Here is a 22,292-nt window from a genome sequence, read left to right on the forward strand (position 1 = left end):
ATTGAATAAGTTTTTTAGGGGTAGTTTTTAATTATTGTATGGGTTTGTTTTGTATTTTAACTGGCTGTTCACCGCCCTGAGTCCTTCGGGAGAAGGGCGGTCTATAAATTAAAATATTATTATTATTATTATTATTATTAAGTGCGTCTTATAGTCCAAAAAATACGGTAATTTAAGAACTGCAGTGATTCATTCACCAAACTGTGGTGAGAAAAGCCGTAAAATGGGGCAAGACTCACTTAGCAATCTAAATTCTGGGCTCGATTGTGTTTGTAAGTGAAGGACAACCTGTAATAAGTGTAAGCTACTATTATTGGTGTTTTGTTCCTTTCAGGCCAATGGAGGAGAACTGAAAACTGGCTACCTGTCTATCATCATGGATCCTGATGAAGTCCCTATGGATGAGCAGTGTGAACGTCTCGCTTACGATGCCAGTAAATGGGAATTCCCTCGGGATAGGCTGAAACTAGGTGTGTTCTCTCCCTTCAGACCAGTGGTGAAATCCAATTTTTTTTACTACCGGTTTTGTGGGTGTGGCTTGGTGGGCGTGGTGTGGCTTGGTGGGTGTGGCTTGGTGGGCATGGCAGGGAAAGGATATTGCAAAATCTCCATTCCCACCCCATTCTGGGGCCAACCAGAAGTTGGTATTTGCCGGTTCTCTGAACTACTCAAAAATTTCTGCTACCAGTTCTCCAGAACCTGCTGGATTTCACCCCTGCTTCAGACCAATATGTCCTGATAGCCCTCAAATTAGAATTTGTGGAGGGGGGGGTTGGATATAAGGGGAATCCCAGGACACTTAGAAAATTTTCCTATTTGTGCTTGGAATAATCTCCACTGGAAAAATGCTTAAATGCAGGGAATATGTCCGCGTTCCTAAGACTACAGAGTAAATGTGTAGACCTTGTAGGTTGCTTATAGGGCTGTGTTCCAGGGTATTTTTTTTGTCAACCGGTTAGTGTTTGAGTTTCCCAGGAGGGTTCATGGGTTTTAATTAGCACTGGAAGCCAGCCAGGTCTCATCCTTTAGTTAGAGGGAGGTCATCAGACTGTCAAAGAGACGTGTAGCAGAATACAGAAAAAGACAGGGCACTTCGTCAGTAATTTCCACCATTTCTGAGGGATGAGGTCACTGGTAGTATATGTATAGCAGTGAAATCTCAGCTAGGCCACACGCCAGGGAACGGGCCAAAGCTGGTAGCTGTCGGAATCCGTCTCTTAATAGTGTCATTGGCCGTAAAAAACGCTATTTAATCATTAAAAAAAAAAAAACTCCCAAGAAAACCAGAATTACACGCCTTTGTCACAAAGCGGCCCAGAACATACAGTCAGATTTATGCAGTTGGCAGCCAGGACTTTGTCATCAGAGGAGACCGGCCCTTCCTGGCACCTGTCCTTTCTTAAAGGAGGGACATGAGGTGGGCAGCTCTTGGCCATCAAGTTGCTGATTTTGAACGGTTGGGGCTGAATGAGACCGTATCCTCAGCACTGTTGCTTCCTCAGAGCGTTCAGAAGAATCATTTGTATAGGTGCTTCGTATAGGTCTCAAAGGTGCTTCCCCCCGCCCCCCGCAAAAAGGCAACTGGACTGTTATTTTTTCCCTTGAGGAAGAAGAAGAAGACTGGACCAGTCAGATGAAGCTTCTGGAATGAAAAGTGAATTATCCTCCCCCCCCCCTCCTCCTCCTCCTTCTCCTCTTCCTTCTTCTTCTCTTCCTCCTCCTTTTCCTTCTCCTCTTCCTCTTCCTCCTCCTCTTCCTCCCTTTTCTTCTTCTCCTCTTCCTCCTCCTCTTCCTTCGTCTTCTCCTTCTCCTCTTCCTCCTCCTTTCCTTCTCCTACTTCTCTCCTCCTCCTCTTCCTCTTCCTCCTCTTCCTCCTCCCTTTTCTTCTTCTCCTCCTCCTCCTTTTCCTTCTCCTCCTTCTCTCCTCCTCCTCCTTTTCCTCCTCCTCCTCCTCCCCTTTCTTCTTCTTCTCCTCCTCCTCCTCTTCCTTCTTCTTCTCCTTCTCCTCTTCCTCCTCCTTTTCCTCCTCCTCCTCCTCTTCCTCCTCCTTCTCTTCCTCCTCCTCCTCCTCCTCCTCCTCCCTTTTCTTCTTCTCGTCCTCCTCCTCCTCTTCCTTCTTCTTCTTCTTCTCCTCTTCCTCTCCTCCTCCTCCTCCTCCTCCTCCTCTTCTTCTCTTCTTCCTTCTCCTCCTCCTTCTCGTCTTCCTTTTCCTCCTCCTCTTCCTCCAAGAAAACATAGTTGCCTTTTGAAAAAAAAAACTACCTTTCAAACAACTATGATCTGGATGACTGAGAATGTCCGTAGACTGGGAATTGATCAGGATATTTGTAGCTCCCGTTTTGCTTCAGCTACAAATGCACTCAATGGTCAAGTAACCCCAGTGTCAGTTCCCTGATGCCTCTTGGCTAACCTCACAGGAATGTTAAAACGTTCGAATCAAAATCAACTTGGATAGCATCCTCAGATTCTTCCCTTCCTTCTTCCACATTTTTTTTTTAATGGGATGGGCAAATTTATTTCCTGCCATTTGGGGATAAATATCCCTTTTTTTTCTTTTTCCTTTGTATCCAGGAAAGCCACTTGGTCGAGGAGCGTTTGGTCAAGTGATCGAAGCTGACGCATTTGGAATTGACAAAACAACTACCTGTAGCACTGTAGCAGTCAAAATGCTTAAAGGTAAAAATCAAGAATCTACACTGACTAAGTGGCTCAGTGGCTAAGACACTGAGCTTGTCGATCAGAAAGGTAGGCAGTTCGGTGATTTGAATCCCTAGTACAGATCTCCTGCGTGAGCAAGGGGTTGGACTAGATGACCTCCAAGGTCCCTTCCAACTCTGTTCGTATTAAATTATTAACTGCTCACTCCAGGAGTTCGATTCTGAATGGCTCAAGGATGACTCAGCCTTCCATCCTTCCAAGGTTGGTAAAATGAGGACCCAAATTGTTGGGGGCAATATGCTGGTTCTGTAAATTGCTTAGAGGGGGCTGTAAAGCACTGTGAAGTGGTATATCAGTCTAAGCACTGCTCTTATTTGTGTGTCTTTTGTCTCGCAGAGGGTGCAACGCACAGCGAACATCGGGCCTTGATGTCCGAACTCAAAATTCTTATTCATATTGGCCATCATCTCAACGTGGTCAACCTACTTGGAGCTTGCACAAAGCCAGGAGGTCAGCGTTGCTACTCTCATTTTTATTTTAGAAAAAGCACTAACGGATTTTGCTCTGAATGGATGAATGAATGGATTGACATGACAACTCACCTTGAACTCCATTGCTGAACTGCAACTCTCTTGGAGTTCAGCAATGAAGAAAAAAAAAAAGGAGAGAGACAAAACTAAGCGGAAATATTTAACAGAAAACCTATAGAGAATTAGTCAATGGGACAGCTTGATGACTGCTTAAATACTCCTCATACTCATGCTGTCTGATGATGGTTGTGTCGTGTCCCACTCCTCCGCTGACGGCCGGGTCAGGGAAATCCGAATCAGGTGTGCCTCTGCAGCTCTGCCAAAGTCCTAGCAAAGTCCTCAAGGCAGGCAGGAGACCAGAAAGTGACTTCAGCAAGATATGTTTAGACTTTGCCTGACTCAGAGACTGCCAGAAAGCAGATCCTTTATATAGGCCATGGGGTGTGGCTCCATGACTCAGCACTTATCCAGGCCTGCCCCTCCCTTCCTTCTGTTGCCTCCGCCTATCAAGTCTTCTGACGCGAGGGTCACTCCAGTCGGCAGCTGTTGGTAATAGACCTTCCTCAGGCTCACATGCTGTGGAGGAGGGGGAGGGGTCTAGTTGCTCCGTTTGCCTGGGCATGGAGCCAGAGCTGGGGGCTGGAGGTATTTCTTCTTCTTCAGCCTGTCTGGGCATGGAGCCAGGGCTGGGGCCGGGAGGCATACTAGAACATTCCTCCGTGTTCGGAAGCAGATAAGAAGACCCCAGCTGAGGTGAGAGCGGGCACCACACAACAGGTTGACCTACTTCTGTTTTAACATTAAACATGCTTTGGTTCGCGTTTATGATCCGCCCTTTTTGCTCACTTGTACTTTCTTCAGGTCCACTCATGGTGATTGTGGAATACTGCAAGTTTGGAAATTTGTCCGTCTACTTAAGAAGCAAGCGAAATGATTTTGTTCCGTGCAAGGTGAGGTTTCAGAACGTGCCATTCGCTGTATTCGTGATGGGATTTCTTGAACGTTGCGTGATCTAGTGGGACAAGAAGAGAAGATTCAGGTTCTAGTCAGCCACCCGCCACAGATCTCCCATGGATGGCTTTGTGGCCACCATTCTCTCCTTCTACTTTGGTTAAGCCCTTTTCATACTTCGCAGTTATTAAGAGTACAGACATAGTGAGCAATTGGACCGGGGGTGGGCTGCTGGGGGTTCGCAGTGGTTCGGGAGAACCTCTAGCTAAGATTCTGTGCAGTTTGGTGAACCTCCAAATCCCACTCCTGGCTGGCCCCACCCACCCCTCCCCACCCCTTCCAGGAGTCCCCACACAGCCCATTTTGGATGCAGGTAAGTGCAGGGTGTGCACAGAGGCTCAGGGAGGGTGAAAAACGGGCCTACTAGAAATTTGGGAAAGCCAGAAATGAGCTTGTTTCCAGCCTCCAGAGGGCCTCCAGAGCCTGGGGAGGCGGTTTTTGCCCTCCCGGAGGCTTGAGAAATGTCTCCAGAGCCCGGGGAGGGCAACAAACCCTCCCCCTTGCCGTGGTGCAGGAGGCCAACTAGGCCACGCCCACCATGGGCACGCCCACCCGGCAACCGGGCAGAGAACCACTTCCTAAAATTTTTGACACCCCCCCCCCGCTTAAAACAGCTGGAGGCATGGGCCCCCAACTTTGGTCAAGCTAAGAGTTATATCAACAGCAGTTCTGGGGCTGAACCGCTAAAAAAAAGGCAGACCACATTAGAATACACCAACAGAGGAAGAACTGATAAAGAAAAATCTTAGATTGTGCCGAGATGGACAAATTAACAAAAGAAATTAAAGAAAAGGAAGATACAGATTATTATGTAATATGGTACAAGTGGCTGGAGACTAGAAAAAATCAATAGCGATGAAAGGGGAGAAACAATAAGTGCAAGCCGTCTGTAAGATAGTGTATAAAATGTACAAATTTAATATTATAGGTGATAGGAATTATAGAGTAATAAGGGATAATGGGACAAGAAGGATATAAATAGTATAAAAGGAATTGGGAGAAAATGTAAATATTAGGAGATCACCGCTACAAAACAGTTGTAAAAAGGGAATGTGTGTTTTGTGTTTGTTATATTTATTTATTTTATTTATAATTTAATTTCTATACCGCCCTTCTCCCGAAGGACTCAGGGCGGTTCACAGCCATATTAAAACACAGAATATACAAAGTATAAATCACAAATTTAAAACGAATTTAAAACGAAATATTTAATAGGCCCAATTAACTAAAACGGTCATAGACAGATATAAAACCCTTTAAAATTTAAAATTATAAATAAATTAATTAAAACACACTTAGGCTAGTCCCGCACGATTAAATATTGTGTTGTGATATAAATAAAAAACTTATTTAAAAAAAAAGAATGTGGGGTAGCAATGATATTCATTAAAGGAAGAATGACGATGACATAGATTAAGCAGCGATGTGGAATCTTTGCATGCGTAAAGCAAATTCTGTATATAACTCCAGTGAAATAGCTGCTATCTTTTTCTCCCTATTTTCTTGCATTGCCTGTTATATAGCTTCCATTATTTTCCAGCAACTAAAAACTGTGGGGTTGCACCCTCCTTTTTCTTGCCAAATTTGATGGCCCTCATTTTTTTTCTTTCTTTCTTTGTTTTAACCGCCATAGAGCAATAATACCAGATCTGGGCGAGGACACAGTGACTTCTCAGCAGACCTAAAGAAACGCTTGGATAGCATTGCAAGCAGCCAGAGCTCATCGAGTTCAGGTTTTGGCGAGGAGCGATCTCTCAGCGAAGTGGAAGAAGGAGAAAGTGAGACTGGCCATAATGTTTAAAGCAAATGTTATGACCGAAGTTGAAATGAATAATAAAATAGAATACGGGCCAAGCCTGTGGAAATCTTTTGGGGAAAGTGTATTTTTGAGGTTTGAGGGCTAATAACACCACTTTTTTTTTTTTGAGTTTCAAAATGATCATATTCCATTGCTGGAATGGCCTGGGAATAGCCCAGACCTTAACCCAGGGGTGAAATTCAGCAGGTTCTGACAGGTTCTGGAGAACCGGTAGCGGAAATTTTGAGTAGTCTGGAGAACTGGTAAATACCACCTCTGACTGGCCCCAGAGTGGGGTGGGAATGGGGATTTTGCAGTATCCTTTCCCTGGAGTTGGGTGGGAATGGAGATTTTGCAGTATCCTTCCCCTGCCACGCCCACCAAGCCACGCCCACAAAACCGGTAGTAAAAAAAAAAATTGAATTTCACCACTGACTAAACCCAACTGAAAATCTATGGAGCCGACTAAAGAAACTTGTTAGTCAGAAGTGACCCAGCAATAAAACCCAGTTAATAGAAGCAATATTTCAATCTTGGTTTCACATTAGAACAGCTGCAGAACTAAAAGACTCGGTTCATTCCATGGGAAGACATTGTAAGGACGTAATTCATGCTAAAGGTTGCCCAACTAAGTATTAACTGGCGTGATAATTTTTGTATAACTCGTTTTTTCTATGGGGATCATTTTTGTATATCTCGTTTTTTGTATCTATTTCACTTTTCTTCTTTATACTGTAACTGCTATTCTAATAGCAAATCCTCATAAAAGTTATAGTGTTACATTCTTGCTTAAATTATCTTTCCATTGATATATAATTTTATGGTACTACTCCCCCCCCCAAAAAAAAAATTGGTGTTATTAGCTAGTTTTAGAAAATACACTTTTCCCAAAAGGTTTCCACAATTTTGGCCACTACTGTATATGAAATAAAACCCTCTATACACCCAAATAATCTGTAGAAATCAAGAATTAATTTCTGTGAGTAAGCAACCTTCAAGGGCTAATTAGTAAGGTTGTTAATATTAATTGGTATTTCTTTAGCTTCACCATCCATGGTCATATGTTCCCATGGTATTCATTCAGTGCTCATATCTCATTAATTCACAATGAGGTTTTTCTTAAAATCCTGTTATACAACAAATAAAGGTATCTGTCAACTAGATGTGAAAAATATTCCATTCTGAGGGTAGATACCACCCTCAGCAGTTTTCATGGAAAATATTTCATCATGACCATGCATGCTACAATTTTAACTATATTTCTCAGAATGTGCTGTACAGTACGTTGTTGTTAGTTGTGAAGTCGTGTCCGACCCATCGACCCCACGGAGAACGTTCCTCCAGGCCTTCCTGTCCTCTACCATCCTCTGGAGTCCATTTAAGCTCATGCCGACTGCTTCATTGACTCCATCCAGCCACCTCGTTCTCCGCTGTCCCTTTCGTCTTTTGCCCTCCATCGTTCCCAGCATTAGGTTCTTCTCCAGTGAGTCCCTCCTTCTCATTAGGTGGCCAAAGTTTTTGAGTTTCCTCTTCAGGATCTGGCCTTCTAAAGACCAGTCAGGGTTGATCTCCTCTAGGACTGACCAGTTGAATCGCCTTGCAGTCCAAGGGACTTGTAGGAGTCTTCTCCAGTACCAGAGTTCAAAGGCCTCAATTCTTTGGTGCTCAGCCTTTCTTATGGTCCAACTTTCACAGCCATACAAGCTACTGTTTTCATGGCAAAGATACCAGAGTGGGTTGCCATTTCCTTCTCCAGTGGTCACATTTTGTCAGAGCTCTCTGCTCTGACCTGTCCATCTTGGCATAGCTCGTTGCTTCATCGGACTACACAAGCCCCTTCACCACAACCATGGAGGGAGCTGTAGAGTATGCATTGTCTATAAATTCATTTTTCATCTCTTTGCAGCAACATCCGAAGATCCTTGCAAAGCTTCACTGAGCCTAGAGGACCTCATCTGCTACAGCTTCCAGGTGGCTCGGGGGATGGAATTCCTGGCGTCCCGGAAAGTAAGGAATTTCTTGTAGGGAAATGACACTTGTGGAATGACAACATCCTTCAGGAAATAATTGTAATAAGTTTGAGGCTTGGGGAAAGGAAACTGTAATGTTTGCGTCTGGGGTTTATTCAAGCTTAAGCTATTGATACTCCTAAGGGCTCTGTTAAAGGTATCAGCACTTGTGAATTCACCAACAACACTGAAATACGAGCTGGAAGCTGTCTGTCCATTTCCTTTTATTATTTATTTCATGAATGTATATGAACGTGAACATGTGCATAACTTGGAGTAAACCCTACAGAGGTCAAGGGATTTTGACAGAAGTGGGTTTCCCCTTACCTTTACTACTGGTTCGCCGCACGCATGCGTGCTGTCTGCATAGGCGCCTGGCCTTCCGTGCATGCCCCCAGCCTGTTTCTGTAGAGCAGGAAAAAAGCCAAGATGATGGCCATGATAGAACAATAGATAGAACAATAGAAGCCACACCTTTTTTAAAAAACATGTGTCACATTTGTGATGCATGTAAAAAGGAGATAGCTTAAAGACTAAAAAGGTAAAGGTTCCCCTCGCACATATGTGCTAGTCGTTCCCGACTTTAGGGGGCGGTGCTCATCTCCGTTTCAAAGCAGAAGACCAGCGCTTTCCAAAGACGTCTCCGTGGTCATGTGGCCGGCATGACTCAACGCCAAAGGCGCACAGAACACTGTTACCTTCCCACCAAAGGTGGTCCCTATTTTTTCTACTTGCATTTTTACGTGCTTTCAAAACTTCTAGGTTGGCAGAAGCTGGGACAAGTAACGGGAGCTCACCCCGTTACACAGCAGCACTAGGGATTCGAACCGCTGAGCTGCCGACCTTTGGATCGACAAGCTCAACGTCCTAGCCCCTGAGCCACCGTGTCCCTTAGCTTAAAGACTAGGGGACAATTTTTTTACTATTAAATATAAGGTCATTTAGGGGACTCGGTGGCTTAGTGGGTAAGACGCTGAGCTTTTCGATCAAAAGGTCTGCAGTTCAGCAGTTCGAATCCCTAGTGCTGCGTAACGGGGTGAGCTCCTGTTATTTGTCCCAGCTTCTGCCAACCTAGCAGTTTGAAAGCATGTAAAAAATGCAAGTAGAAAAATAGGGACTATCTTTGGTGGGAAGGTAACAGTGTTCCGTGCGCCTTTGGCGTTGAGTCATGCCGGCCACATGACCACGGAAACGTCTTCGGACAGCGCTGGTTCTTTGGCTTTGAAACGGAGTTGAGCACCACCCCCTAGAGTCAGCAACGACTAGCACATATGTGCGAGGGAAACCTTTACTTTTATAAGGTCATGCAATCGAGACTTGCAGAGTTTATAGCTTTTAAGATAAAGTTAGTCCTATTTTCTGAAAGAATTCAGACAAGTGACTGATTGTTTATCTTGCTTCAGTGTATACACCGAGATTTGGCTGCTCGCAATATCCTTTTATCGGAGAACAACGTGGTCAAAATCTGTGATTTTGGACTGGCTCGAGATATCTACAAAGATCCAGATTATGTCAGGAAAGGAGATGTAAGTTCAGCGGTCTGAAATTTTGAGGCGTTTATTTGAAATGTTAACCGTGACATCCTAAATCCCTAATCCCACCTCCACTTCAATGATTTGCAAACAAGTTGCAATCAGTTTACTGCAAGTTTTCAAGTTTTTACTAGGTTATAACTTCAACTTTTATGGAAGTTACTGTGACAACAATGTTCGCGTTACCGATTGGTGGCATTTTAGATGTGTAATATTGTTTCTTAACTATTTAGGCTAGACTACCCCTTAAATGGATGGCTCCAGAAACCATTTTTGATCGCGTATATACAATTCAAAGTGATGTATGGTCTTTCGGTGTGTTGCTGTGGGAGATATTTTCATTAGGTAAGTCAAATGTCTTTGCTGGCTAATTCTTCTCAAAGTTTAACATTAAGACTACTGAAATATAGCCGTGTTTGTTTATTTTTAATGCAGTGTCATTGTAGATATTTATTTCTCCATCAATGTAGAACAAAAAAGTGAATATTTAGTAGGCATTTAAGTATTTGGGATATGCTTATTTGTTGTGCCTTAATAAAATCCAAGACCTTCAATAAGGCCCAATTATGTCTGTGAGTTTGATTGTGGTGCAGTGGCCTAGAGGTGAAGCCCTCACCTCACAGTCAGGAGGCTGTGAGTTCGATCCTAGGTAGAGGCAGATATTTCTTTCTCTGGGCACAATGAGAATATATCTGCTGAACAAAACTCCGCATTGGTGACAGGGAGGGCATCTGGCCAGTAAACATTCAGCTCCATTCAGTTACCCAGACTCCACCCCATAAGGGATTATGGGGTTGTTAAAAGAAGATGATGATGTCCATGAGTTTGATTCCTGTTCATATTATTATGCTAATCAAATGGTCCATGGATTGTAATGGGTCCGGAACTCCTTGCCATTTAATTTTGGAGGATTCCTCTTAAAACATTACATCCCATTTTTCGGGGTGCTCTGACACCCAGGAAGCTGTTTCAAAAGATAAGGGAGTGAAGCTGTCTGTTTTGTTAGATCAAGAAATCTTTCCCTCATGAAATAAATATATTGGACCACGATGATAAATTATTGCACCTTTTTATATGCTATTACAGGACTCCAGTATTTTGGTTGGAAAATGTATAGCAAAACAATATCCAGATTTTTTTTAAAAATAAATAAATCTAATGTTGCATTAGATTTATTATGGATTCTTTCTATTCTGGAGATACCTATATGGTACCTATATGGTTTTCAGCCAGAAATCTGAATTCTACTAGAGAACTTTAGTGTTATCTATGAAAAACATGCACTGTAAAAGACGCACCTTTTCCCCCCCCCAAAAAAAAGAGGGTAAAAATCTGGGTGCGTTTTATACTCCGAATGTAGCCCTGCCCAGCTTCTCAAAGGGAGGTTTCAGAGGCTGAAAAAAACATCAGAAACGAAGCTTCAGAAATGAAGCCTCCAAACAGAGCTTCAGAAATAACTTCAGAACTTCAGAGGCTTTTTTTCTGAAACTGTTTCTGAGGATTTCAGAGGCAGAAAAAAGTTTTTTTCTGAAACAGAGTTTCAGAAGTTTCAGAGGCAGAAAAAAAAGGCAAAAAAAAAAAAAAAAAGCAAGGCACAGAGCTCACAACCAAGAACCTGTTGCTAAAATTCACCTCTGGTTACAGCTGATTGGGGGCATTCCGGGAGCCCAATCCACCTGCCAATCAGCTTTTTTCTTATTTTCCTCCCCAGAAACTAAGATGCGTCTTATACTCCGAAAAACACGGTATTTCCAAATTGAAAAACTCATAAGAGTTTGTTTGAATCCTAGAATGGCCTTGATCTCCAAGTCCTTCCAAATGCTTGTGGTGAAATTAGTCTGTTGTTCCCGTTATTAAGATACAGATAGCCCTTGATTTATTGCTGCAATTTGGACTGTAATTTTGGTTGTGAGTTTTGACACTTGTAAGTCAAGAAGCCCATGTGATGGGACCTGATTTTTTCAACATTTTTATGATGGTTGCTAAGTCCAATTTGTGCAAGGGGTATGTAAGAACCCCTTCTCCTGAGTGGGCGTATTGTTCAGGCAAGTGGCAGCAAACATTCAACTTTTGGGAGGACTTGGAGATCAAGTCCACTCTGGGATTCAAACAAGCTCTTGTGTTTCAATTTTTGCAATTCTTAAATGCATATTTTTGCCAAATTCTGGCAAAAAAAAATAAAATACCAGAAAACGTAGTTCTATGACCGTGGGGTATTGCGATCAGTCATAAATATGAGCCAATTGCCAAGGGGAATGCGATTGCGTGACTGCAGAAGGTGGCACAACATTTTACAATGACCACCAATGATTTAGGGGCTGTAAAGCATCTTTTGCAAGACCATCATAACTCAAAACACTTTTTAAATGACTGGTGTTAAGTCAGCTGTTTTAGAAGTCTTGACATTTTTCTGATGTTCTCCAAAAGACCCAAAAGTTTATCTGCAGAGCCTGATCTATCTTCCGCCCATCTTTGGTTGAAGTGATGTGTTTGTTAACTTTGTAGCTACTTTTCATATTGGTGAAATGTAGATAAGCAGAACAATGAGCCCAGGATTTTAAGGCACTTTTTTAAAAAAAAGGAAATCTACTATTTTAGGGGCCTCGCCATACCCAGGTGTAAAAATTGATGAAGATTTCTGTAGAAGATTGAAAGAAGGAACGCGGATGAGGCCACCCGATTATACAACGCCTGAAATGTAAGAATCTTTTGCCGTTGCAAACATGTTTTGTAGCAGAGGTTGATCATACATTCATTTTGTTTCCTTCTGTGTCATTTAGGAACGCTCCAATAAAAATAAAACACATTCATTAATAATAATAATAATAATAATAATAATAATAATAATAATAATAATAATAATAATAATAATAATAATAATAATAATAATAATAATTTAATTTCTATACCGCCCTTCACCCGAAGGACTCAGGGTGGTTCACAGCCAGATAAAAACCAACAATAGATAGATACAATAAAAACCAATATTAAAAAACTTATTCAATTTGGCCCCTAGTTAAAATACATTAAAACCATAAAACCCCATTAAAATTAAAACTAATAATAATAATTCTATACCAGTCCTGCGCGGAAGAATAAATACGTCTTCAGCTCGCAGCGGAAGGTCCGGAGGTCAGGAAGTTGTCGAAGTCCTGGGGGAAGTTTGTTCCAGAGGGTAGGAGCCCCCACGGAGAAGGCCCTCACCCTGGGGGCCGCCAGCCAACATTGTTTGGCTGACGGCACCCTGAGGAGGCCCTCCCTATGAGAGCGCACGGGTCGGTGGGAGGCAAACGGTGGCAGTAGGCGGTCCCGTAAATAACCCGGTCCTAAGCCATGGAGCGCTTTAAAGGTGATAACCAGGACCTTGAAGTGCACCCGAAATACCACAGGCAGCCAGTGCAGCTTGCGTAGGAGAGGTGTTATATGGGAGCCACGAGTGGCTCTCTCTATCACCCGCGCAGCTGCATTCTGGACCAACTGGAGCCTCCGGATGCTCTTCAAGGCACGTAGAGAGCATTGCAGTAATCCAGGCGAGAAGTGACAAGAGCATGAGTGACTGTGCATAAGGAATCCCGGTCTAGAAAGGGGCGCAACTGGCGAATCAGGTGTACCTGATAAAAGATTAGATGGCCAACATGGCTTTCATGTTAATGGGGTAGAAGAGCCAAAGCCAAATCAAGCAAATCTATTTTTCTCGTTCTTCCTTTATTTGTTGCAACAAAAACCATCAATAAGTAGCTGAATGGGTTTTATTCTGGGACATATTCATTTATAGTAGGTTTAATTCTCCAGGTATCAGACAATGTTGGACTGCTGGCATGGTGAACCCAAACAAAGACCCACCTTCTCAGATTTGGTGGAGAGCTTAGGGAATTTACTGCAAGCAAATGTTCACAAGGTACGGAAATGTTCTACACAGACGTGAGGTTCACATAATTTTACAACCAGTTCACCGAAAATGTGAGCATGTGTGCACTTTCCACGCATGCGCATGACCTTCTGGGCATGCGCTTTGCTCACACACGCAGCTTGCACGCATGCACGCGGCTTAGAAAATGTGGCTAAATAGGATGGTACAGAGCTGGGGTGGGTGGATGGCAATCCACAGGTCGCCACTACCAGTTCGCCCGAACCGGTTTGAACCGGCTGAATACCACCACTGGTTCTACAGCGGGGATGGAGAACAATGGCTTTTTGTGACTTGTGGACTTCAACTCCCAGAATTCCTAAGTCAGTCATGCTGAGCTCAGGAACTCTGGGAGTTGAAGTCCCCAAGTCATAAAGGGGCCATCGTTCCCAACCTCTGTTCTAAAGGCTGCCACCAACTCTCTGAATTTTTTTCTCTCTCATCTGTTCCGCTCATTAATAAAAATAATAATAAAAAAACCTATTTTTGTCTGTCTCTCACACCAGGATGGTAAAGACTATGTTGTCCTTCCCCAAGTTATGTTGCTCCATACTGAAGAAGATTCTGGACTCTCCTTGCCAACGTCACCTGTTTCCTGCAAGGAAGAAGAGGAAGTACGCGATTCTCAATTCCCTTATGACAGCACGTCGCAAACAAGGTTTGTAATAGTTGGAGCATTCCATTGGGAGCGTTCAACAATCCCTTCCCAAGGTTGACAATTGATGTGGCGATCCTAGCAAAGATGAGAAAGGCATTTGTGTTGCTTATTATTTCAGTGCAATCCATTGCACTAAATGGTAACAGTTTGTGTCCTACCCAAGAGACGAGTTGACTAATGAGTGAGTAAACAATAGATGAATGAATTGTATACAATTCCTTTTTAACTTCCCAGAAATGCCTTCAGAGTTACCATGTAACAGAGACACCGTTGCTAGAAGAGCCATGTAGTTTCCACAAACTGAGGGTGCGGGAAGTTGATGAACTGGCAACAAGGGTTACACCATCCTCACATTATCACAAGGATCCATTGCATTACAGACAGCCCTCGTCGTACAACAGTTCATATAGTGATCGTTAAAGTTACAAAGGCACTGAAAAATGTGACTTAACGACCGTTTTTTACACTCACGGTTTTCACACTGGTTCATATTTATGACACTTGCAGTGTCCCGGGGTCATGTGATCAGCCTTTGCAATCTTCTGACAAGCAAAATCAATGGGGAATCCAGATTCACTCACTCCAGAGGTACCGCGGGCCAGTCTTTCATTGTTTGCAGGGTGGCCCCACAGGCCAGATTTAAGCAGCCTGCGGGCCAGATCTGGCCCCTGGGCCTTGAATTTGACACCCCTGAAACCATGCCCATCCCCCAGTCCATGGGAAAAAATTTTTTGCACGGACCCAATTTCTAGTGCTCAAAAGGTTGAGGGCCGATGATCTAAAGGAAGCACATATTTGACTTCTTTCTAGGAAATAGGTTTCTCCCTGGGAGAAAGAAACTGTTTGGTCAAACAGCTGTAAGGGTAGATTATCTAGGAAGTGCAAGAAGCAGCCTTCAGGGACAGAATAGGGTGACACTAAATATGCACATATTCACACATGCACATAAGCACACCCCTGTGCAAACCATTCATGTAATCTAATACAAGTTGCAGAATCCATATAGCATTTAGATGCATCAAGGGGTTGTGACCTAGGCTTACCGAGTCATTACAAGACACAATTAGTCCCAAACGAACCTATTTTATTGTAATGAGTCCCAATTAGTTGCAAAACAAGTCCTTCGGAAGAAGTCCTTTGAGATAATCACCAACCTTTATCTTCTTTGACACTCTGCCAAAGGTCTTATTTGGCAAAGCCCCACAAAGTTCAGTAACAAAAAAGAGATGCCGACTGGAAACAGAGTTAGCAACATTGCTTTCCTGCAAAAAGGCCCAAGTGCCTCTGTTTCTCTTTTAAGCCTTATGGGAGGGGCCAGTAATCTCCTGGCCTTACTCCCGAGTTGTCCCTTTTGCTTTAGTTGCTCTTGCTCCTCCTGTTCCTCTGCCTCTCTGCTGTCCAATTCTGGGGGCTCTGGAGTCTGCGCATCACTCCCAGATGGCCCTGGCCCCACTTCTGCCTCTGATGCAGAGCCCTCGTCCGGGCCTTCCCCAGACTCCAGGACTGGCCCACGTTCCTCCCCAGCCTCCTCACTGTCTGACTCTGCTTCTAGCTCTGCAGGCTGCTGGTGGACCACAACACAAGGGGTTGACTGACTCCATAGCAGGGGTGAAATCTACTTACCTTCCCTACCAGTTCAGAAGTGCACACGCCGCGCACATCACATGCGTGCACAGACCCTCTGTGCACGTGCAAGACCTTCTGTAGATGCGCAAAGGGTAAAAAATGACGACTGGGTGGGTGGGTGGGTGGAGCCTCGTGCTGCCATTGCTACTGGTTCTCTGAGCCACCCGCTGCCATTGTTACCGATTCGGCTGAACTGGTTCGAACTGGTAGCATTTTACCCCTGATCCATAGAAAGTACCTCTTTCTACTAGATAAAATTGTAATCATTCAAATCATACAAGATTCTGGCAATTTTCTGAGTGATGCCTGGGGTCAAAATTACTGATGATCACAGCTTGGTGAGATGCTAGTTGTACAATAGCAGTAGCACTTAGACTTATATACCGCTTCACAGAGCTTTTACAGCCCTTTCTAAGTGGTTTACAGAGTCAGAATATTTGCCCCCAACAATCTGGGCCCTCATTTTATCCACCTTGGAAAGGATGGAAGGCTGAGTCAACCTTGAGCCTGGTGAGATGTGTTGACCATCCAGTTTTATTAAGTTTCGGTACGCTAACGAGATCTATTTCTTTTTTTTAGTCAGCATCGCACCGGAAGTAAAAGGAGCAGTCGTCCTGTGAGTGTTAAGACCTTTGAATCTGTGCCCGTAGAACCAACCATAAAAGTGGTTCAAGATGTAAGTCTATTTTATAGCTTCTTCTTTTGGGGGGGAGGGGCATTTGGTCCATCCGCCCGTCTGTCTTTCTGTGTTTCCATTGATTGTCCAAACAGCTTTTTTTTTCCCCTGGTTTTTTTTTTTTTAGGAAAATCAGACAGATAGTGGGATGATTCTCGCGTCTGAAGAACTAAAGGCGTTAGAAGAGAAAGCTAAAGAACTGGCGTTGCCCTTCAGGTAAATCTGGAGAAACAATCACTACACCCATTTTATTAAAATAAATAAATAAATCAAGGTAGTTCCCAATATAAAAATCAAAGAGGCCCCAGTGGGGGAACAGCACAGTAGGGGTGGTTGATCGAGAAACAATGGATCCCACCTCCCTCAACTCCGCCCCGCCCTCCCCATGTGTCCTCAGGTTTCAATGTTTGGTTTTAATTATTTATGTTTTAATTGTGTTTGTATAGACATATTTTTGCTGTAAGCCATCCAAAGTTACCCTATGGTAAAATGGGAAGAAAATAAGTTTAATAAATAAATTTAAATAAATAAATAAATAAATAAATACATACATACATACATACATACATACATACATACATACACACACACACACACACACACACACACACACACACACAAATAAATAAATAAATAAATAAATGCACACATACATACATATCCCGTTTCCCCAAAAATCAGACCAGGTCTTATCTTAATTTTTGCTCCAAAAGATACATTAGGGTTTATTTTCTGGTTAGGTCTTACTTTCGGGAAAATACGGTACTAAATTCATCCGCCTGGCTGACAATCTAAACGGGGGCTTATTTTTGGGGTAGGGCTTATATTATGAGCATCCGGAAAAATCGTGCTAGGGCTTATTTTCCAGCTAAGTCTTTTTTTCCTTTTTTTCGGGGAAATACAGTACATACATACATACATACATACATACATACATACATAAATATACAAATAAATACATAAATAAATAAAATTCTCTACTGGAGAGGAAATATCTAGAGTTATCCACCTCTCTTTTGGACAGGTTTATTTTTCTTACCCAATAATGTTTCATCAATGATGCTACACTCTAGGATTTTGCTGTGAAATGGTGGGAGGTGGAAGAAAAGTGCATGTCAGCGCACAATACCACAAACTAAGGCTTAAGCTGTCCACCTGCATTTTGACTGCATTTTGGGTTCCAATGTCACTTTGGGAATCACATGTCTGATTATATCCTATGCTTACCGTATTTTTCGGAGTATAAGATGCATCTTAGTTTTTGGGGCGGAAAATAAGAAAAAAGCTGATTGGCAGGTGGATCGGCCTCCCAGAATACCCCCAACCAGCTGTTCCCAGAGGTGAATTTTAGCAACAGGTTCCTTGGTTGTGAGTTCTGTGTCTTGCTTTTTTTTTGCTTTTTTTTCCTGCCTCTGAAAGCCTCCAAAACAGAATAAAAAGCCTCTGAAACTCTGTTTGAGAGCTTCTTTTCTGAAGCTTTATTTGGGGGCTTTTTTTCTGAAGCTCTGTTTCTGATGCTTTTTTCAGCCTCTGAAACCGCCATTTGAGAAGCTGGATGGGGTTACATTTGGAGTATAAGACGCACCCAGATTTTCACCCTCTTTTTTGGAGGAAAAAGCTGCATCTTATATTCCAAAAAATACAGTATTTATTCCAGCATAGTTTGATAGACTATTTGCTGCTAGATGGCAGTTAGGGACAGATGTCAGATAGATGGAGATGCTTCTCCATCTGTCCCTGTGTTTCATCCACATGGAATAGGATAGAATATAGGATAGAATACTTTGTTGGCCAAATGTGATTGGACACACAAGAAGTTTGTCTTCAGTGCAGAAGCTCTCAGTGTGCATGCAAAGCAATGGAGTAATAATAATCATGATAATACCAATAAGAAGATGTAGTAAAGAAGATGGGAATGTTCTTTCTGTGCCAACTCAGTAAGCTCCAACTGCCCAAGGAGCTGCTGTTTCAGTTCTACAGAGGAATTATTGAGTCTGTCATTTGCACTTCTATAACTGTCTGGTTCAGTTCTGCAACCCAACAAGAAAGACACAGACTTCAGAGGATAATTAGAACTGCAGAAAAAATAATTGCTACCAACCTGCCTTCCATTGAGGACCTGTATACTGCACGAATCAAGAAGAGGGCTGTGAAAATATCTACAGACCCCTCACATCCTGGACATAAACTGTTTCAACTCCTACCCTCAAAACGACGCTATAGAGCACCCCACATCAGAACAACTAGACACAAGAACAGTTTTTTCCCGAAGGCCATCACTCTGCTAAACAAATAATTCCCTCAACACTGTCAAACTATTTACTAAATCTGCACTACTATTAATTTTCTCATAGTTCCCATTACCAATCTCTTTCCACTTATGACTGTATGACTGTAACTTTGTTGCTGGCAATCCTTATGATTTATATTGATATATTGACCATCATTTGTGTTGTAAATATTGTACCTTGATGAACGTATCTTTTCTTTTATGTACACTGAGAGCATATGCACCAAGACAAATTCCTTGTGTGTCCAATCACACTTGGCCAATAAAAAATTCTATTCTATTCTATTCTATTCTATTCTATTCTATTCTATTCTATTCTATTCTATTCTATTCTAATAATAATACTTCAGCCATACAGTGTGGGAAAATATACTTAGACACAAGACAGTGCTGTGAGAATTAGCTGTTCAGCAGAGTGACGGCTTGAGATATAAAATTGTCTGTGTGTCTAGTTGTTTCGGCATCCAATGACCTGTAGCGCCATCCTGAGGGGAGGAGTTGAAACAGTTTATGTCCAGGATGTGAGAGGTGTGTAGATATCATCTTTCCCTGAAAATAAGACCCTGTCTTATAAATTTTTGAACCCCGCTTGGCCTTATTTTCAGGGAGGTCTTATTATTTTGGGGCGCATGGAGCAAGAGGGCCTCCTCTTGCCATCTTACCTGATTTCCAGCTCTGTCTCCCTAACCTTAACCAGAGGAAATGGCGGGGACCAGTTGTGTATGTGTTTAAATGTTTTTGGGGAGGGCTTATTTTTGGGGAAGGCTTATTTTTGAGAGGGGGGCTTATTTTAGTGCATGCGCTCAAAAGCCCGATTGGGCTTATTATCGGGGGAGGTCTTATTTTCAGGAAACAGTATTCTCTCAGCCCTCTTTCTTGCAGTAAACAAGTCTTCAATGGAAGGCAAGCTGGTTGCAGTTGTTTTTTTCTGCCTATCCGTTGGAGTCTGTACCTGTCCCATTTGGTTGCTGTCCCAAACCAGACAGAATGTCCTCCATAGTTGTCGGCCAACGCAAAAATCCCATATTGATAGCCCTGTGAGGTAGTCCAAAAAAGCAGCATACTTTTGTGTGCTAATTCCTCTCCTTCTGTGGGTTAGAATACCTTTTATATGCTAGTTGTCCATTATGGATTTCTTCTTCCTGTCTTCCAAGGTCATTCTCACATACCGTTGCACATACTCTGAACTCTGGTGCAAAAATCAGCCATTTTTATTGTTTGTTTTTCAGTGGGCTGATTTCCAGTAAAAGCAACGAATCTGTTATGTCTGAAGCTTCAAATCCCACCAGCGGCTACCAGTCAGGCTATCATTCAGATGACATGGACATTACCATTTATCCTAGTGAAGAAACAGAACTCTTAATGCTCAGGGACGATGCTTCTCAGACCTGCTTCGTTGCCTATGGCGCTGCTATCTCTCTGAGTTCGCAGTCTGTATAAGGACTTCTCAAAAAAAAAAAAAAATTGGCAACAACTGGAACTTATACCAAACATTGCCTTGTCCTGAAACCTATTGTATTCATACCCAGAATACAGGAGGGGAGAAAAATATGAATTTTCCCATTATTATTTTTTTATGATTAAAAAAAAAGAAGAAGAAATTGCAATAAGGAATCCTGTGGAAGCAATGCAAGACTTTGAGAGAGCTTGAAGATATATCAGGCATTGCTGAAAGTCATAGAGGATCGTTTCATCATCAGTTTGAACACAAGAACGTCATGAAATCTGATAAGGAGGCCCTCTTTCTATGCAGTTACATGAAGAAGGAAATAGGCTTAGTCACACTCAGTGGTGGGTTTCTACCGGTTCGCCCCGGTTCAGGCGAACTGGTAGCAGGGGTGGGGGAGGCTCTGCCCACTGGCCCAGACTTCATCAAAAATGCTCTGAGCATGCGCTCCCACAGGCTACCGATAGCAAACTGGTAGCGCCAGGATTTGAAAGCCACTACTGGTCAGAATCCTTTGAATTTGGGGTTGGTCAGCAGTGAGGTTTCAGAAGTGTGGTCGGTGGAACCTAAGACAGCGTCTGCCCGTACAGCCCCTGCCTTTCCTAAATCCTCTTTCATGTTTATCTCTTCCATTGAAGGACCCTTCCTGTCTAAATCTTGCTGTTAAAAGTAAGCCACTAAAAGCTACTGAAGAGCAGGGAAATGTGAAATGCTCTGTTTTTAGTACCTAGGCCTTGATGTATGTTTGACCCTTTCAAAGAAGGCTTTCCGACTGAAATGAACTCCTTGAGAGGCTTGAGAAATGCTTAAAAATTAGCAAATAATTCCAGAGTTTAACCATTATTCACCGAAGAACGTTGGTGAACTTTTTGTTTATTTGATCAGTGTTGTATGGTTCTTAAGATGCAGATACGTATTACTTTTTTTTTTTTGAAACAGCCACCTTGATAAAATAACCTCTTGTAAGGCAGCCAAGCAAATTGTCCATAAAACCAGTTTTATCACTGAGATAACAGAGTTGGAAGGGACCTTGGAGCAGGGGTGGGCTGCTGGGGGTTCAGGAGAATCTCTAGCTAAGATTCTATGAAGTTCGGAGAACCCCCCCATATCCTACTCCTGACTGGCCCCACCTACCCCGCCCCTCCCAGGAGTCCGCATGTGGCCCATTTTGGATGCAGGTAAGTGCAGGACGTGCATGGAGGGTCAGGGAGGGCAAAAAACGGCCCTACTGGAAGTTCGGGAAGGCTGGAAATAGGCCTGTTTCCAGTCTCCAGAGGGCCTCCAGAGCCTGGGGAGGCTGTTTTCGCCCTCCTGGAGGCTCGAGGAAAGCCTCCAGAGCCTGGGGAGGGCAAAAACAGCCTCCCTGCTGTGGTGCAGAAGGATGACTAGGCCATGCCCACCCAGCAACTGGGCAGAGGACCCCTGGCTAAAATTTTTGAAGCCCACCCCTGTCTTGGAGGTCTTCTAATCCGACCCCCTGCTCAAGCAGGAGACCCTCTACCATTATTAGCTGCTCAGAATGTTCTGATGGACTTTTCAGGTCGAAAGATTCCAAAATTTGGTCACCTAATAACGTGATATATACATTGAAAGACTTTTTTTTTACAGAAAGTTTCATGAAGCTATGTTGACTAGTGTTATTTTTTTGGTTACTTTTATAATTTTTCATTCACGGTTTTGTATTTTTGTTTAATATTTCAAGCAGAACAAATCCATGAATTCGCAAAAATTTAAAAGGCACAAATGCGGTATTTATAGTCTGGATATGTAGAAAGAATTGTAATATATTCTGGAAATAAATAAAGAAATAAATATATTGTATAATGAAAGCTGAGTGGAACTTAGTCTTGAGTTCGCTGGATATTTGGCGCCTAATTTAAAAAAAATGGGGTTGATTCAAATGATCAGTATCTTTGAATGTGAATGATTTTATATGGTAAGTCTCTTTGGAGGTCATGGTTGTCCCAAAGGTGCTTTTTCAAGAGGCAACTGGAGTTTTTGAGGTTTTTTTTCTTTCTTTTTTGAGGAGCGAAATGTTTTTAAAAAACAAACCCATAAAGTCCACTTGCCTCTTGAAAAGCACCTTTGGGAAATTTTATATGGTAGTTGATGTGTAAGTTCATCACTTCACAACAATCTTAAAGCAATTC

At 42.8% G+C, this 22,292-nt stretch overlaps 1 protein-coding gene across 1 annotated transcript in view; it reads left to right on the forward strand.

Annotated features, from left to right (window-relative positions):
* The window catches only part of KDR (kinase insert domain receptor), a 77,283-nt gene extending 55,318 nt beyond the window's left edge, over window positions 1-21,965 (forward strand). The window contains exons 17-30 of the mRNA XM_058193016.1: window positions 335-470; window positions 2,572-2,676; window positions 3,055-3,168; window positions 4,050-4,138; window positions 5,833-5,977; window positions 7,904-8,004; window positions 9,410-9,532; window positions 9,772-9,883; window positions 12,137-12,236; window positions 13,331-13,436; window positions 13,952-14,103; window positions 16,309-16,405; window positions 16,533-16,621; window positions 19,925-21,965. Of these exons, the coding sequence (XP_058048999.1) occupies window positions 335-470; window positions 2,572-2,676; window positions 3,055-3,168; window positions 4,050-4,138; window positions 5,833-5,977; window positions 7,904-8,004; window positions 9,410-9,532; window positions 9,772-9,883; window positions 12,137-12,236; window positions 13,331-13,436; window positions 13,952-14,103; window positions 16,309-16,405; window positions 16,533-16,621; window positions 19,925-20,135 (1,680 nt within the window). The 3' untranslated portion in view covers window positions 20,136-21,965. The remainder of the gene's footprint in view (window positions 1-334; window positions 471-2,571; window positions 2,677-3,054; window positions 3,169-4,049; window positions 4,139-5,832; window positions 5,978-7,903; window positions 8,005-9,409; window positions 9,533-9,771; window positions 9,884-12,136; window positions 12,237-13,330; window positions 13,437-13,951; window positions 14,104-16,308; window positions 16,406-16,532; window positions 16,622-19,924) is intronic.
* The last annotated feature ends 327 nt before the right edge of the window (window positions 21,966-22,292 follow it).

This window comes from Ahaetulla prasina, chromosome 8, assembly GCF_028640845.1.
Source record: "Ahaetulla prasina isolate Xishuangbanna chromosome 8, ASM2864084v1, whole genome shotgun sequence".
Lineage (NCBI taxonomy): Eukaryota > Metazoa > Chordata > Lepidosauria > Squamata > Colubridae > Ahaetulla > Ahaetulla prasina.